Source organism: Syngnathus scovelli, chromosome 7, assembly GCF_024217435.2.
Source record: "Syngnathus scovelli strain Florida chromosome 7, RoL_Ssco_1.2, whole genome shotgun sequence".
Taxonomy (NCBI): Eukaryota; Metazoa; Chordata; class Actinopteri; order Syngnathiformes; family Syngnathidae; genus Syngnathus; species Syngnathus scovelli.
This window is the reverse complement of record NC_090853.1, coordinates 6,931,863-6,950,317: the sequence shown is the minus strand read 5'-3', so window position 1 is coordinate 6,950,317 and position 18,455 is coordinate 6,931,863. Positions and strand designations below refer to the sequence as shown.

The 18,455-nt window shown below is 41.8% G+C and overlaps 1 protein-coding gene across 8 annotated transcripts in view; it reads left to right on the top strand.

Annotated features, from left to right (window-relative positions):
- Window positions 1-2,104: 2,104 nt before the first annotated feature.
- Window positions 2,105-18,455, top strand: part of LOC125972752 (arf-GAP with Rho-GAP domain, ANK repeat and PH domain-containing protein 1) — a 33,335-nt gene continuing 16,984 nt past the window's right edge. For 2 of the 8 annotated variants that reach the window (XM_049726724.2, XM_049726717.2), the window contains exons 1-14: window positions 2,105-2,349; window positions 3,617-3,728; window positions 6,888-7,936; window positions 10,150-10,313; window positions 10,630-10,718; window positions 10,794-10,876; window positions 11,677-11,853; window positions 12,808-12,877; window positions 12,980-13,100; window positions 13,230-13,414; window positions 13,575-13,681; window positions 14,362-14,561; window positions 14,834-14,919; window positions 15,060-15,242. In XM_049726724.2, the coding sequence (XP_049582681.1) occupies window positions 6,930-7,936; window positions 10,150-10,313; window positions 10,630-10,718; window positions 10,794-10,876; window positions 11,677-11,853; window positions 12,808-12,877; window positions 12,980-13,100; window positions 13,230-13,414; window positions 13,575-13,681; window positions 14,362-14,561; window positions 14,834-14,919; window positions 15,060-15,242 (2,472 nt within the window). In that variant the 5' untranslated portion in view covers window positions 2,105-2,349; window positions 3,617-3,728; window positions 6,888-6,929. The remainder of the gene's footprint in view (window positions 2,350-3,616; window positions 3,729-6,887; window positions 7,937-10,149; window positions 10,314-10,629; window positions 10,719-10,793; window positions 10,877-11,676; window positions 11,854-12,807; window positions 12,878-12,979; window positions 13,101-13,229; window positions 13,415-13,574; window positions 13,682-14,361; window positions 14,562-14,833; window positions 14,920-15,059; window positions 15,243-18,455) is intronic. The other 6 variants (XM_049726718.2, XM_049726720.2, XM_049726722.2 and 3 more) reach the window with 4 other exon arrangements.

The following is an 18,455-nucleotide window of genomic DNA, read 5'->3' as shown; positions in this document are numbered from 1 at the left end:
TGAGATAAACGGTAAGTGAACGGTAAGCGAGGGGAAAATGGTAGGCGAGAAAAAACGCTAAGCGAGCAAAAACAGTAAGCAAAAATTTGAAAAAACGGTACGCGAGAAAAACGTAAGCAAGGTTGAAAATTTTTGCTAAGTGGGAGGTTTTGGAATAGGTAGGAATAAGATGAGCAGTTGAATTCTGTCCTAAAAAGAGAAGAATTGATTTGTGCAAAATTTAGCACGCATTTTAAACGTGACATTTGAAAGTCCATGATGACGTGAATGTCAAACTAGAACGATATCAACGTGAAATGCCGAATTTGCCATTCGGAATGAGGAGGGAAAATTTGACTAGAAATTTGTGAATTTTGCAAAAAACATTTTTGGAATGAAAAAAATGGAAGCACCCATGACATGAATATTTGAAATATGTTGAAATTGGAATGGGGTGGATCGGATGAATTATCTGGTAGTACGTCAAAAAAATGAGAGGAATAAAACAAAGAAGCGGAATAATACAGTTAATGGTGTATGTGTGAAGGCAGATTTGTTATTGGCAGTGATGCTTGGAGAACGAGTTGAGAGTCCTGTAATTTATTTTTCTTGTATTGATAACAAAAGCCAGTGTAGTGATTTTCTCGTCAACATATTCAATAAAAAATGTGCATGCGAAAAAGACAATTAAGTGCCTCGATGTGTCCTTTGGTGTTATTTTAAAAAGGAGGTATTTTCCCACTCTAGTGCCATCTACTGGCTCAGGTTGGACACTGAAAATCCAATCAATGTTGATTTGCCAAGTTTGAGCATGCCAAACAAGGAATTTGACTCCGGGGTAGCTAACCACATTCAGGACAACATGTGCAAAAATGGACAATTATTCTCAAACATCCCCTGATGTTAAACCTCCCAGGAGGGCAAGGATAAACTCAAAACTCCTACTAGCCTCTTCCAGAATGACCAGGCTGCAATGGATGCAGAGAGGACACATGGTACAAATTCAAAGATGAAGCGTCGAGAGCAGGATGTTATTGCACAGCAATGTCTCAGAGAGGTGTGAGTTCATCAAAGCGACAGCCTGGAGGAAGAAGCTGTCTCTCCGGTCTGCTGCTTTTGGGGTACAGCGCTCTGTAACGCCGTCCGGAGGGGAGTACTTCCAACAGACTGCAACCTGAGTGTGAAGGGTCTGTAGAGATGTCACTTGCACGTTTCCTGGTCCTGCCGGATAGATGGGAGGTTGGTCCCGATGATCTTTTCTGCAGTCCTGATTGTCCGTTGCAGTCTGTGCTTGTCTTCTTTGGTGGTTGATCCAAACCAGACAGTGATGGAGGTGCAGAGGATGATGGTCTTCAGCAGCTCCTGTGGCAGGTTGAACTTCCTGAGCTGTCTCAGAAAGTACAGCCTCTGCTGGGCCTTCTTCCGGACAGATTCTATGTGGCTGGTCCATTTCAGGTCCCGAGAGATTGTGAAGGTGTCTGTGGAGAGAATGGTATTACCGTGAGGGGTGAAAGTGGTAAAGGGTCTCACCTGAGGAACAATCATGAGTGCAGAGAGAGAAGAGCAGTGGGGAGAGGACGCACCCCTGGGGGGCGCCAGTATTGGTGGTCCGGGTGTCGGATGTGATTGCCCCTAGCCTCACACGCTGTCGCCCCCTGTTGGCCAGGGAGCTGGTGATCCACTGACAGACGTCTATTAGACGTCAAAATGCTCGCAGGGTATTGTCGCCCTCCTGTGGTTGAATCACACCCTGCACGTTTTAAAGAAACAGTTTCTGGTCAAGTTATTCCTATTTAACGGGCAGTCATTCGATGAATAAAAATACTAAATTACAGAATAGGTTCCGAGGCAACGCAATGCAATGCAATTCACCAATATGGATTCGGAAAGCAACATGACACTTGCGGTATTCGTCTTTTCCAAATGTTCTGTTGTTCTTGTTTTCTTATTTTGTAACGGAACGGAGACGTATGTATCTTTAAGGGGGGGGGGGGGGATAAGGGAAACTTCATGATGGCTTGACGCTTTTGACTGGTTTGTGGTCTTGGGGTTCTCACTGGTCACGTGATCACCATTTGACCATCTGAGCTGCACTATACCACCTCTAGTGCGCAAAGCACATCGGCGGAAATCTCCTTCTCGGGGCGTCCAAAAATAAAAGACATTTGCGTTGCCGGCAGGTTAAAATTTTTTGTTTTGCCATACTTAAACGGAACTTTATTTCGACCCTAATTCTACTCATGATTAGTGTGTGGTTGTGAAGTATTTCTTGCTGTTGTTTCATCCGTGAGAAAATGTTAACCACTATTTGGCGTCGCTGGTGTTGAGGATGCTGGTGCAAGTTACTTCACTCGGCCGGTGACTCAAACGGTAAAGCCATTGAATTGCAACTTTTTCTTTCTCCAAACTAACTTTCGCCACAGCAGTCATAGACTGACACTCGTGATAAGCGATAAAGTGTGATTCTGCATGTAGTGATCGCCAGTGTTGGTGGCCGGAGTTGGATGATATAATTCTGGCGTTTGTAGGTTGATTGCAAGTACAAAATATTTATTGTCAGGGCGAGCAAGAGGACTTGTAACGAGCACGTTGATCCGCATTGGAATTCATTCTGCTTAAGCAGCTTGCAACATAATTGGGGGGGAAACACTCATTTTCGTAACAGATTTCTGCTTTTCCCCAGTCGCTGCATCATTTCAGCTATTGCATGTCAATGAAATGATGACGTATGATCACAAGTGGACTTTTTTTTTTGAAAACGGTGTCACTGCAACAGTTTATGCAGTACATTTTTGAATTTATTGAAATGTATTCAAAAGCTTGTTCACTCTGTGTGTGTATATGTAAAGAGGTCAAAAGTTAACAAAGAAGAAAAAGAAAGACAGATATACTTGGGGTTTTGGTAAAACGTTCATTTGGTGGTTTCTAAATTGAATGTATTGATTTTTATCTAGGGTTTGCTGCGTTCGCTTAAATTAAGGAGTTAAGAGTCTGAATTGTAACAAACAAACAAACAAACAAACAAACAAACAAACAAACAAACAAACAAACAAACATAAATCAGTAAGTCCGTAAGTAAATTAAACAGCACAACGCACGTTGCGCTTATTATCCCTTGAGATTAAAAAAGTGTTAATAATTCCAAAGTATTCACTTTTTTCCCCCTCTCTGTTCCATTGCCGTCACATCCACCACTCATTGGATTACTCAGGATTGAGTCAGACAATGAAACATTGAGAGGGGACATTTGTTGTTGCGGGAATCGAGGGGCAGGTCAAGCAGAATGTACATCTTTGCAGGTTAAATAAAGAAAATGTTGGATACATAGGACGTGACTAATTGAGCTGAATTCAATATTTAAAAAAAATAAAATATATACACTAGGCAAGACAATATATGGCTCATGAGAAAGGCCTGGAGACTTATTTTTGTAGTTTTTGCATTGACATTATCCTGATTTTGTTACTTGCAAGCGTATAGTATAGACTAACAGTCACACTTTCTCGTCTTATTCAATGTGAAACTGTCCAAACTGGTAGAAATGTGCACACAAGTGATTGCATAACCTTAGTTTGGAACAGTGTGAAATGTTGTTGACCGAGAAGTAAGAAGCATGTGCCTTTTCTCGCGCACACAGTGCCACGCTCACTAGACTGGGACATTGTTGGGATGCAGTTCTTTACCGGCAACACTGACTCATCATTGAGATGCGGTTGAAAGTGGGCTAAAAGTGAGCAGCAAGACCAAGGGTGAGTGAATTACTCATTTTCGATCAGAGTATTCTTTTGTATTTTGTGTAGCCATTCTGAACACCTGATAGGAATCACATGACTAACCAACTGTGGAGCTTAATGTATCCGGTAGCAAATATAACACAATGAGAAAATGTCCTTTTCTTGTTTTCGTAATAATGTACCAGGACAAAAAGAGGATGAATAACTACGGTTTCTGTATTTGCTATATATAGTTTGTTAACTAATAAGCAAGCAAGCAAACAAACAAACAAACAAACAAACGAACGTTGAGATTTCTAATGTTTAAATACCATTTTTGTCTATGATATACAACTTTCATGTAAAAAAAGAGAAGCAACAATAAAATACATTGTACCATACTCCCGTATATACGCATGATATGCGACTTCTTAAAATTCATTTAGGTTAGGTGGTGTATTTGTATGGCGCTGATGGCAGAATAGTAGATCTAAGCAATCATTGATCTCATTAGCTGATGATCTGCTCTCATTTGAACGTCAGTGACACGCCATCCTGAACATCATTCAATCCTGAGAATCCTGTAAAGACTACAGCCATACTGCAATAAACCACAGCAAGGCTTATTTGCAGAACTCCAAATAGAAGAGAGCACCTTTAACATTGCCAAACCGACTTCACTGTACATAGAAATGACTTAAGCAACTCTGTTATATCCTTAGAATAGATTACAAAACCTTTATTTTTTTTATTTTATTTTTTTTTAAATGAAGGTTATTCAAAAGTCTAGCTAGAAACAAATCTCAAGTGGGTTAAATATAAACTACAACCATCCAGAGGAAAAATACTATTGATTTCACAAAATATACAACTTTATTTATTTGGCACATTCCACACCAAAAATGGTAACATAATTATGTCATTAAATTGTACAAGTATACCCAATATTGTGACTGAATGTGTTTCATGCTTGCAGCTTAACGCTAATTCAAACAGAATGTTTTTTTCAGCCCTAAAACACGCTGACTTTTCCCCTTGTCATTTGTATGATGTGTTTAAAAAGAGAGTCTTGAGTTTTGTGCATGCATCCTGGCTCAGCATACTCGTCAAAAAAGAAGATATGAAGCCTGAAGCACTGCCTCAGGGACCCCCATCACCTATTCACATGCATTATTAAGTGTTATATAATGTGTGACCAGAGGCTACAAGTGTTCCTTCACCGCGTGTGTGTGTGCGCTCGTGTGTGTGCGCTCGTGTGTGTACGTGCATGTGTACCCAAGCAACAGACGGCTTCATTGTGAAGGCCACACAGAGATCCTGTTATTGGCTGCTTTGTGTCCGAGAGCGACGCAGTGGGAGGTGAATATCAAGACAATAGGAGAGAGTGGGGACATAAATTAATTGAAATGTGCAGAAAGCAAAACACTTCTAGGAGAAAACTATAGTGGATTGTCACATAATGAGGTAAAGGACGTTGCAAAAAGGATGTAGGCTGTTGCTCAACTAGCAAACCCCAATGTTGACCTCAGCATTCTAAAGAAGTGTGTTACAGACATTTTTGGATAAATGGTTGGTCGCCCAGTCCAAGATCGGTATCAGTTTGAGTTCTGGTTCACAGCTTCACAGTGACTAAGTTTCGACTAACTCAGCAGAGAAACAGGGGAGGTCAGGAAAAATCATTGCACGTGGGCCTCACAGTTGAATTTAACAAACAAATCTAAGTCCCTTTAAAGTGAAATTGTCTAAATTTGACACATCACATAAAAGAGAGTCGTGAATGATACGGCCTAACGTATATAATTAAATGTGGCTTTAAAAAAAAAAAAGAAGTCACAACCAATCACAGCTCACTGTGATTGGTTGTCATCTGAGACCTGGCATCCATGATGTCATTTGCAGTCGACAGTACGTAGCAAGGTGCATAAAAACAGGAGGATTTTGCCAGTTTAATTCATCTTCCGCGGCTCGGTGGCGCACTGGGTAGCACGTCCGCCTCACAGTTAGGAGGGTGCGGGTTCGATTCCACCTCCGGCCCTCCCTGTGTGGAGTTTGCATGTTCTCCCCGGGCCCGCGTGGGTTTTCTCCGGGGACTCCGGTTTCCTCCCACATTCCAAAAACATGCTTGGTAGGCCGATTGAAGACTCCAAATTGTCCCTAGGTGTGAGTGTGAGTGCGATTGGTTGTCTGTCTCTGTGTGCCCTGCGATTGGCTGGCAACCAGTTCAGGGTGTCCCCCGCCTACTGCCCGATGACGGCTGGGATAGGCTCCAGCACGCCCGCGACCCCCGTGGGGACTAAGCGGTTCAGAAAATGGATGGATGGATGGATGGAATTCATCTTCCACAAACGAAACATTATTCTGAAGATTTTGACTAGTGGTCCGCACAGAACGCATCATTAAAAAAATATTTCAGTTGACATCCCCTTTAATGAGCAAGACACTAAATCGAGTTGTATAATTTTCCATGAAGCTCTTTTAATTTGAACTGAAAGAAGGGGCTTTTGGTTCAGAAAACTGTCCTACTCAAGTTAGTACAAACTGACAGGAAATTGCACTTGTTTCAACATGAACTCACTCTTGTGCAGTATGTCTTTCTCCAATCGCAGCAGGGATACTTGTTTCTTTATCTTACACTTCCATTCCTCCCATCACGTGTGTTGTGACTTTTGCTATCCAGGTACAATTATTTGGCACACTGGCTTGTAATTAAGTGAATAGTGTCATTGCCGTGGCAACCCTGACTCGCCTGATTGATGGGTCAATATCGGCAGCAATGCATTTTGAGTGACTTCCATCATAGACATGATAGAAAGGCCAGACAATGTGCCTTCTTGTTAACTTGCTGCCCACAGCAAATGAACAGCTTTTTAAAAATTGTTTTCAAAGGCAATATGTAAACATTGGTTTCACATTCATAACTGATTTGGCCCGCAGAGAGTAGCGTGCCGTAAACTGGACAAGCTGTGTGTGCGCGCTGATGTTTGCGGTGTAAGTTGCACTTCCTCTCTCTGTTGTGTTTTGTGATTGCGTGTCTTCAGAGGCTGCCTAATGGAATAATCCTCAAATTATCTTTTTAATTTATGATCAAAATATATTTTACCCAAGTAGTGTGTTACAGTCTGCTTACTGTACTTATTGGTTCTGGCCTGTACAAGCAGGGAAAAGACCAACATAAAACTGATCTCTCTTCTACAGATTACATGGACGGTGAGCTGAAGTGTGAAAGACTGCATTGCCATGTCTCACTCTGAGTCCGAAGTCACCGTGTGGGACTGGTTATGCGGGCTTCGTCTCGAACAGTATTCACAAGCGTTTCAGACCGCGGGCCTGTTGACCTTGGCGGAATGTTATCAGCTCACATCAGATCAGCTGGAGCAGATGGGAATATCTCTTCCGGGCCACCGGAGACGCATCCTGGCCAGTCTGAACAAAACTCGAGATGTCACCTCCCTGCAAGTTGACGCGCACTCAATCTTTGCACAGGACCCAAGAGCAGAGCACGAGCAAGTTATGGAGGAGAGTGGACCCTTGATTGCGGAAGCAATATCTGGAACGCAGGAAAAACGTTTTGTGAGTGAAGCTGAGAAAGAAAATGCACGTACCCCTGAACCTGCACCCAGAGAAAGAGAGAAACCAGTCCCGAGGGACAGACAAGCATCCAGGATGAAAGAGAAAACTGGAGGGACAGAGGAGCTGGTAACTCCTGAACATAATGAAAAGGCAGATGGAGATGCAGAGAAAAAGAGGCCAGTACCAAAAGAGAGATCAAGGTTCCGCTCCAGTGCTCCAGCCTTGCCGGACTCCCATTCCAGCCCCCTCATTTATCCGTCTTGTGATACGTCTTTGCCGCCAGTGCCCCCACGAAGCACCTTGAACTGCCCGCCACAACGCTTCACAACGGCCTTGACACCTTCACCCCTGGCACAAAGCCCCACCTCACCTCAACACACCAAGTTGCTCATCAAAGACACAGCCGCACACAGTCGGTCTTTATCCTTCACCTCAACCCAGAACGTCACACGAGAAACTGTCCAGCCACCACAGGCTCATCACAGCCGAACACTGTCGATTCAAGATTCAAGAAGCGATAGAATGCCAACTATACCCCCCATGGCCTTCACCGTTCTCCCCAGAGAAGAGGGAAACGCTCCGCCTCTCCCTCCAAAAGTTGGCTCGGCACCACCAAGAGGGCCCCCAAAAATACCAAGCAGGCATCCTGTACTTTCTTCCTCCAGAATTGAAAGGTAAGTTTGCTACTCCTATTAGCATAAACTCTATCGCGACGGTTGTCAAGGTTTCAGACCAAATACTTGGACTTTGATTTCTGAAAGGGCAAAGGATAATGACTTTCTGAAATGAATATGTAACAGGCCAAGCTGGACTAAGTCAAATATTTATGAAACAACACTGCCACCTGCTGGACACAATGACACAATTCACTAACGACCTATACTGAAGTTGAGAAAATGCCAAAAAATGTCTTTGTTTTTTGTGATATTTTAAACTGCTCGTAATGGTTCTAATGTCATTCTTCTTGAGTTGGACACATGCTCTTTGCAAACTGCTCTCTCTTAAAAAGGAAGTCGCTGCAGTGAGAGGTAGGAAGTCACAATAGAGAACAAAAATATGTTCCAAACTACCCTGTGAGTGACATGGAGAGATTGAGAGAGTGGGTAATGGATGGGGAAGTTGGTTTCATTTTCTTGACAGTTTTGCTGACATTCAGATGTTGTCCTGTTGTCGTTATCAACGTGTTTTTTTGCACCTCCCTTTTTTCTGGTGAACAGGCCATTTCCTCCTCTTTCTCTCTCGCTCTCTCTCTCATTCTGACTTTCATATTACTGACAAGCGTGTCTTTTAAAATAACTGTATCAACATAAGGGAAAGAGGACTTGTTTTTACCACGACGACAGGTAACTTGATTCATATTCTCGATGTCTCTTCATTGTTCCTTTGTCCCCTTCTCCCTTCCGTATCTCAAACAAGGAAGGTATAAAGTCTCTGCTGTTTTCTATTTTCAGGTTAGCTGGTCTGATTTCTTGTTCAGCTTACAGCAAAACCACCTGAGACAGTCTATGCACAATTTTAATGTATTTAAAATAATGCATGTTTTTTTTCTGGGGGCTGCACACATGAATGGAACATGTTAATATTAGATTTATTTATTTATTTTTTTAAACTTGTGGTTACTATATTTAGCAGAACAAGAAACAGTTCCCCCAAGCTGCATTGCTGCATAATGTTGGTTGCCACAAATCATTAGGTAGTTGTGTGTCAAATAGAAGGATTTAATTGTTTGCTCAGTATTGGCTTTGTGCTGTTTTCTATAAATGTCCCCAGAATTCGACACAGGCATTAAGGCATCAATTTACATTGTACGAAAACCGAAATTCGATTGTGTAATACGAGTTAATGTGAGCTTGTTTGTGTAAATGAACAATTGAAAGAAAAAGCGCTCCAAATATGCAGCTACTGATTTATAGCAAAATAAGTGTACGCCTTTCTTTCGGTGCTCTTCCTCTACCAAAATAGGAGGAACTATGCCAAAAGTCCAGTTTCCCGTTATTGTGGGCCTATTTTTGGGAGGCGTATTGAGAGGACTCATACACTGATGATGACACGATGAGGTTTTAGTTAGTGGTCATGCTTAGTATGTCATGTTGCTCAATTACAATGGTCTGAATTCCATTGTTGTGAAAATGTGTTCGTGTCACTCGTCATATGTTGATGAACTAGAATCCTTTTGTGAGATTTGTTAATCACTCCTTCATTGTGCTGTCCTATTACCATTTGAATTCCACATAAAACTGAAAGTTATTTGCTGTCCTTTCCAATGACTGACACTCGCTGTGGTTATTTGCGTGCCAATTTCTGGCATGAACCACATGAGGGAGACTGTAAAAAAACCACCCACGTGTTGTTCACCATGTTGAAATGGGTGGAATTTCTTCAGAGGGATGAGTCAAATCTGTCTCTCTTGTCAAACAAATCATAGAATATTAATGTTTTGTTTCTCTCCAACATTTAGACATTGGATCCCATGGTATGTTGTTTACACGTAGTATCTCATAGGAGGACGCAGGTTCAGACATGTTGTCAACATGAGAGGTAGAGAGAGAAAATTTGACAGGGCGGAAGAACGGAGAGATAAGTTGTGCAGGGGTTTATATTTTTTCTAAACATGGACTCAAGAGCAGCTGTCAGAGTTGTGTGGAAGGAAGTTGTCTGAAGATCTTTGTTTTTGTAGTCCCTGTATAGAAGCTTGATCTTTTTTTTTTTCCTCTAATGGAATGAGCATCGACAGAACATTTTGTTGAAAGGATTCTTTCCAACAGAGGATGTATAGACTCAGCCATCTGTGGGGAATTTTGACCCAACCTACCGACACTGTGATCCTCCAAGACTCCTCTGGTCCCCAAACCTCTGGTGACCGCTCCTGTTCTTCTTTGTCCCCCAGTCCTCCTCCTAGCAAGACTGATGGGCTCCTTGAAGAGCAAACTCCAAAGCTTCCACCTCGCATCATGACTCCGCAAACTCAACAAGTCACACAACAGTCAAGCCAAGCTGCAACTCAAATAGCCGTGCCTGCTAAAGGAGTCCCCCAGCCGCCTCCTCAAACAAGTGAGCACTATGAATATTTATCTTTCTCTTATGCGCTTTCTATCAAACTGATTTATTTCAAATTCGGAACCGGATGTGGCTGCATGAGTTGTAAACAAAGCAAAACAAAAGCAGTAGGTTAATGCTGCAAAGACACCTGCTGATTACCTCGGTGTAATTGGTCACTTTATTTCCATTTACACATTTTCTGAATCTATACTTATTGGGTAGATCCTTTTTTTGTGTGTGCATGATTTCTGTTGTATTTAAAAAGTATTGTGCATGCATTTATGTTGTTTCAGTCCTGCTTATATCCTAACTGTCTGAATTGTTTTAGCGTTGTGCTCACCAGATTCCGATTCTGACATTTATGAAGAACCGGACACATCTTATGCCAGTATTCATCCATTGAACCTTTTAGACAGGGTATGAGGTTTGAGGTCTTTGTCGGAATTGCATTCATTTAGAACCTGTGTGAATGACAACAGTCTCACCCTTTAGGAAATGTCCTTGCAAGTGCCTCTGACAATAAAGGGGCGGTACAGTTCTTTATGCAGTGAGGACGAGCTCCTAGAAGATGATGAGTGAGTTATACCCGACAATAATATTTACTACACATTCCAAAAGACACACAATTGCTGTTTGTCACAAAGTCAGGCACACTAGTACTTTAATTAGCAAATAGATAGATAGATAGATAGATAGATAGATAGATAGATAGATAGATAGATAGATAGATAGATAGATAGATAGATAGATAGATAGATAGATAGATAGATAGATAGATTTAATGTAAGAGTTTGAAATGTCCAACTGCATTTGAATGCACCTACAATGATGGGGTAATTAATTTTTAGCATCCTAAATTTGGAATTTTTATAGAAATGTTGTTTTCAAGTGAGGCTTTGCATTGATGGCAAGGTTTTTGTAGCTTCCTTGACATGTGTATATGATGGCGCACATGCCAAATAAACTATAACTAGAGTCAGGGGAAGAAATGCTCAAAAACTTTCAATAGTATTTATTTTTTTAAATTTAAGGTACCCAAATTACCAAAGCAAAGGAGGTAGACAGAGGTACGGTGTAAACAGTCCCGGTACACTAGAGGCCAAAATGGTATGCTGGTAATTCGTACCGCTGCGTACCGGCCTCTTCACGCAGTGAGACACACTTGAAATGACTGCTGTCAGGAATTCACTCCATACTGGCCCCAAAGTGAAAGTGAATTTGATTACAGTGTACGTAAGTTTGCCTGTAATTTCTGACACAAAGGGACCGGAAAAACTTGTAGTTTCTCTTCTGCCACAAACAACATTCATGTTTTATTTTGAGGGCAATGCTTTGCTGTTTTTCTTGCTGAAGTTAGTGTTACGTCGTGTTGTAGGTGCTCATTTGTGCTCATCTGTAGTCCTAGCGCGTGGGAGGAAGCAGGCCTCAGCCCCTTGCAAGGCAGCATCTTTCTGCCCAACACTGGCAGACTGGCGTCGCCCCCTAAGGAAGACAGCTCCCAGCTCGCCGCTGTCATCAAGATGGGCTGGCTCGACAAGAATCCACCTCAGGGGTATGACATACTGTACAGTATTCATATTCTTCTGAAAAGATTGAGCAACTTTGAATATGGCTGCACAGATATGGAGAAACATTCCTAACCAAGAGCCATAGTCAGCAGTTCCTTATGATTGGTTAAAATAAACATTTGGCTGTGCCTTCTGCACAATGTGTGGATACGCTAAACATGGAGGACTGCATACTATTGATGCATGTGTAAACATCACTATATGGACAGTATTAGGGCACCTGGATATTGCACATGGAGCTTGTGAAATTGTGGAGTTGCCTTGCCATTTGCAAAATACATTCTTCTTCTCCAAAAATGTTGTCTGTCAGAGCTGAACGATTTTTATGTTTTGCGATTCTTCATGGTCGTCAAAGTCTTTTAATCGTAAATATTTCACTTTCACAGTCAAAGTAATAGCTTTCAAGGTTTTGATGTCATTTTTCTTTCATGTTTAAAATGTTAGGGTACATAGTGGATCGTGCACAGAAGCTTGATTTGATCAAAATTGTCATTTGAATCAAAATCACAACCTTTGTCAGAAAAAGTGCAATTCAGTATCTTAACTAAAATCGTTCAGTCCAAGTGTCTGTGATAAGTTGGTAACGTTTTGTTACCATCAAGAAGAGGACTTGTGAGGCCAGAAGTCGGTCACTAGTGTGTGTGTGTGTGTGTGTGTGTGTGTGTGTGTGTGTGTGTGTGTGTGTGTGTGTGTGTGTGTGTGTGTGTGTGTGTGTGTGTGTGTGTGTGTGTGTGTGTGTGTGTGTGTGTGTGTGTGTGTGTGTGTGTGTGTGTGTGTGTGTGTGCGTGCGCGTGCGCGTGCGTGTGCGTGTGCGTGTGCGTGTGCGCGTGTGCGTGTGCGTGTGCGTGTGCGTGTGTGTGTGTGTGTGTGTGTGTGTGTGTGTGATATCACATTTCTGCACTTTGAGTGTTTTCTTCTATGTGTATGCTTCTACACAGGGCCCTTTATTATCAGAGACGATGGGTAAAGCTAGATGTTGACTACCTGAGATATTTTGACAATGACAAGGTAACAACTTGCTGACAATGCCATATCGCCATTCTGTTTGTTTTGATATTCTTCAGCTTGGTTAATTTTTTTTTTTTTTTTTGTGGCTGATATCTTTTACAGCAAGTCTATTCTAAGGGAATCATCTCGACAGCATCAATAACTAATGTGACAAGTGTGGGAGAGCTTAAGTTTGAGGTCATCACAAATAATCGCACATTTATCTTTAAAGCTGAAAGTGACGGTTAGTCTGGTTATTGAACTGTTTATGTTTTAAATAGTACCTTGTGCAATTATAACTTATTTACTGTTTGTGTGCATGTCTTTCTCCCCCCCCCCCCCCCCCCCCCCCCCACGCTTCTTGTGCATACAGCTGAGAGAAATGAATGGGTGAATTTGCTGCAGGATTGCACAAGAGGGCGCCAGAGACGCAGTACATTGACCCCTGGTTCACCTTTGACTCCTGAGTTTAAAGGCTATTTAGAGCTCAAAGGTCTACGCTCCAAACTATATACGGTTGTGGCTTCAGACAAGGTCTTTCTCTATAAAAATATAGAGGTGCGTGGTTGTAATGTTTGTTTTTCTTGTATAACTAGTTTGTAGATTTAAAGTACTTTCCGAAGTTTTTTTTTGTGTGAACTATTTTTCAAGTAAGTACTACGCATGAACGGTCTGAGTACTGATTTTCAACTACCTCTGTTTTTTTTTTTCTCTTTAGGACTACCGTATTGGAGTGGGCATCACATCAATTGAGATGAATGTAGGAAATGTTAAAGTCACTGATCGACGCAGTTTTGATCTCACTACACCCTACCGCATTTTCAGGTACTGTATGTGCAGACAAAATGTATACCTGCTCTCCTTCTTTTCAAATCAGACTGGAGTTTGTACTTTTGAACTGCATGACTTTTATTTTGTATATTAGTGCTCGTATCAGATCATGTTAGTGGTGGAGAAGTTTGTGTGGTTTATTTGCGATCGTGGGTGCGTGTGTGCGTGGATGTGCGTGAGTATGTGTGTGCGTGCGTGTGTGTGTGCGAGTGTGAGGGAGAGACATTTACTGTCTGACACGTCACCGCCCACTGTGCAAAGACTCAGCCTGACAGGATGTGGAAACTGTACGTGCTTTGTCATATGACCAGTATATTTTTGGTTGGCTGTTGAATCATAAATCAATCATTTCAAAAATTAATTGGAATACATTGGTCCAAAACCCAGTCCCTCAAACAGGATTTGTTTTGACCTATAATCAGAAATGTGTCAGTCTTGTGATTGTTCCTTTATAGTAAAAAGAAGAAGTACTTAATCTATTTGTGTATATCTGGAAGTTGGTTTGGATCCCAGTTTTCAACTTCAATATATTTAGCCAGACAAAAGCGGAATAAGTCATTTGTGAGAAGATTTGAAGGGATTCACTTTGGACTTTTTTGAGTCCCATTACTTGATTACATTGATGTTGCGATGGCTGCAGTAACACTTCGAAGTTTGTTTGTGTCTGTCCGCAGTTTCATAGCAGAGTCAGAGCAACTGAAAGATCAGTGGGTAGACGCAATGACCGATGCCATAGGTGAGGCCTTGTCCAATAGCGAGGTTGCTGATCGGATATGGGCGGAGCCAAGCAACAGTTCCTGCGCCGATTGCGGCGCCCCCAAGCCGGAATGGGCGGCCATCAACTTGTGTGTTGTGATCTGCAAGCGATGTGCAGGTTTGCATTTTTTTGGATTAGAGTATAACATCTTTATATAATTAGAAAGAAGTTTGGTGTACAGATGGTTTGAGTATTTTCCCAAATGTGTTTACAGTATATCGGGAATGTATGGCTTTTTGATGTGATACGAGAATGTAAGACAAATGTGCGTGTGGGGGGAAACTTTCCTCTTGATCTAAGAGTTGGAGCCAACAAAAGTATTTCATACTAGTATGTCACAGAACACATGTGGGTTTCCTTCAAAGTCGGAATGTGTACATGTGTTTCAGGAGAGCACAGAGGACTGGGGCCTAACATCTCTAAGGTTCGCAGTCTGAAAATGGACAGGAAGATTTGGACCGAAGAACTCGTACAGGTATACACGCACATAATTTGTGGCAGTTGATGGAAATTTTAAAAACTCTTTGGGTCGGGCCCTACTAATAAATGACAAGTGTGTACACTACCAGGAGAACATACAGTGTCAAAGTATTGTATCCCTCCACACCTGTGCAGGTGTTCCTCTTGCTTGGCAACAACCGTGTTAACGGTTTCTGGGCAGCAAACGTCCCACCTAGCGAAGCTCTGTCGCCCTCGAGCTGCAGCGACGACCGGCGGCGTTTCATCACTAACAAGTACTGCCATGGCAAATATAGGAAGTATCACCCTTTATACGGAAACCAGAGAGAGCTGAATAATGTAAGTTGCACGTTCCTCTTAAATTCATTTGCTTTTGTTTCTATAGATGTGCATTGCTTGAGCATATAGTGAGGCCATTTGGGGGGGATTCAGACATTTAGGCAGGCATTGATATATACTGGGAGGATTTAGATGTTGACCGCTGTCTCGACATGTTGACTTCATCTACGTTACACCCATTTTTACGGTATGTATGTGTCAACACCCTCGCTGCCACTCACTTGAGTGTCGCCTGCACCATGTTTGCCCTCGAGGCTCACATTTCAATGCAGCACGTATACTACGGCGGAACATTTCAAGAATACACATGAAATCGATTTTTCTCTTTCATTAAATTGATTGACAGGTTTAACCACAGCATTTTTTTTTGGTCAAAATCAAAAGTAAAAACACTCATCACTCAATCTGACAGCGATATTTCTTGTGTGAGTAAGAAAAAAAAAAACGGCATTAAGTTCCCACATATACAGTAAGAAGGTTTATGTGTTTCGACTTTCAGTCAAACAGAATTGATGATGCAAAAATAAATTTAGCTTCTGAATCACAATTGCGTACTAATGTGATGCTAATTGTTAAGTGTTTTAGAACAGTTGATAACTGATTGCGTGGGCACAATCGTACATTGTTGTGATCTGAGCAGTGAATAATCGTCACACCATCATAAGCAGTTTTGGAGAGCATTAAAGAAAAGTCCCGGAAAGTTTTTCAGGGAATTTTACTTCCATTAGTGTGATGAATGTGCCAGTATTTGCGACCCAGCTGGCTCGCTCGTATGTGGCTTAACCCACTTAACCGCAAACAATGACGGCTGCTCTCATTGAGTTTGGGAGTGACTCACATTTACCACCTGACTGGGTACTCCCCCACCCCCACTAGATTAAGTGGAAATGTGTTTGTGTATGTGTGCGTGTGTGTGTGTGTTACACATTTGGGAAATGTAAAAGATAAAAGTAACAACATTTCTTTTAATTTTTGTTTGTTTTGCCTTCCTCTGTTTCAGTCCTCTTGCTTGATGATGTTCACTTTTTTTCTACTCTCATTGTTTGTCTTGCTGGCTGTCATTTGAGAGCTTGAATTCTCTGTTTTTGTTGCAATGCTGGACCTAATGGAATCCAGAAGCCTCTCTCTGCGAGGAATCGTCTCTGTGACCATCGGCACTGTGTGAGGGGTCAAGCAAAACATCTGCAGCTCTTTAGAAAACTTAAAAGTCAAGCCCAAAGCCCATTTCATCTGGTTCTGCCTTTTTACTCCCACATCTCAGCTTCCTTTCTCCTTGTTTTTCTCCCTTTCTCGAATGTGACATCACTACTCACTGCGCGAGCTGGAATGTGCTCTAACCCCGCCTCCTCCTCCTCCTGTGCTCTTCATTGCTGGCCTGTGACTGCCAAAGAAAGTTTCTCTCTCAAATGCTGGTTCATTTTAGTGCTTCTAAATGTCTAGTATTCCTTCAAGTTAGTCTCAAACTTCAGTGATGTAAAGTAGCGTACCTGTCCCTGGAATTGTGGACTTTGTAGCACCTTAAAGAGGGAAAATTGTGCGGAAGCCAACAAGTAAGATTATGTTTATTGCCAGTGTGTGTTGTATCTTAGTGTGCATTGGGCCGTTTTAAAGAGTGACTGTTTGTTTTATTGAGTGCTGGAAGCAGGAGTTTACTCAGGAATCTGTTGAAATGGACTTTGGATCTCTGGCAGCATTTGATTTTGTCTTTGATTGGAGACTACGTTGAAAGTGATTTAACGTTGCAGCCTTTGTGTTTGAATTATTTCTTACTGGAGTGGGCTGAGCAAGGTCAGCATGCATAGGCATATTTTGCGTGTTAGTGTGTGTTTGTTTGTGTATGTGTGTACTGTGGATGATTGGCTCTTCTGTCAATGGAGATCATTGTGCTTCCTCGCTTTCATTCAATTTCACAAGTGCTTCACAACCCCTTCTTCAGCTTTCTGTCCTCGCCACCAGTTCGTAAACTTTCCGTCGTCCTGCACTAATCAGTGCAAAATGATTGTTGAATATGCATTGCATGACTGAATGTCGCAGTCTAACAAAGAAAGTTCTAACATAAGACTGACTGTCTGTGTGTGTGTGTGTGTGTGTGTGTATGCTTTGCTATACTTCAATCAAGACACAGTTCTCATCTGACAGTGTGTCTTTTGTTGCTTTTGTTTAAAACTTTGTTGAAGGTTGTTGAAGTCCTGTTTGCTGTCCCCAAATACGATTATGACCCACATTGATCGTTAGCGTGCCCTCGCTTGGCACAGCATTGGCTACATGACGCATGATGGTGAATTGAGATCACATTTGAAAATTAGGTAATATTGCATCATTGTTGTGTAACGTCGAACAGCTTTATATGAGGCATACATCACTGTCATACATTTTTAAACTGTTTGGCATTTTTAATGCAGCTAAACGACAAAGGCAAAGCATTAAAAAAACAAGAAACATTCAATTCAACAGCCCCCCCCCCCCCCCTCCCAAAAAAGTCTTATTACCTCTACCAAGTGTGAAAGTCCAAGGTTATGTTTTCAGCTAAATTTGTTGGTCGGCTTGTTAGCAATAGACTAGCAAACCGGTTTGGTTGAGTAGTGGAACGGATATAATATAGAATAAATAGTTTTCTTGCTTTATTGCAAAGTGAGCCTAAGACCCTCTTGAATGGGGTAATGAGCTGTATCGTGTTGTCATATTGTTAGCCAAAATGAAATCATCGGTCTTAGAGGATGTTCATTCAATTGTGTGAATTTGTAGAGGAAACACAAAACAGATCACAGACATGACAAAGACAAGCATTCAGAAAATGCACAGCAAAACAAATGTGGACCAAATCAAAGTCAAAGTCAAAGTCTCCTTTATTGTCAATTCCTCCGCATGTCAAGACACACAAAGAGATCGAAATTACGTTTCTCACTATCCCAGGGTAACAAGACAGAGTTCACAGCGCACATACAAGTAAACAACACAGGAAAAATAAAACAAGAAGATGAACAATAAGAGTGATAGCACGCTAGCCGCTCCCGATGCACAGCAGAGTCCGGAAAGATGACAGTCAACCAGGCCACTGTGAACACGAGCACACAGCAAATGGGGAAGAAACCGTAAGAAAGTGCCTAAAGGAAATTGGATTTGCATAAAGAAAAGGTCAAAGTGACAGGTGTTAGCTATCATTAACACCTAAAAAGAGAAAAAGAGGGTAAGAAGAAAAAAAAATTGTGTACT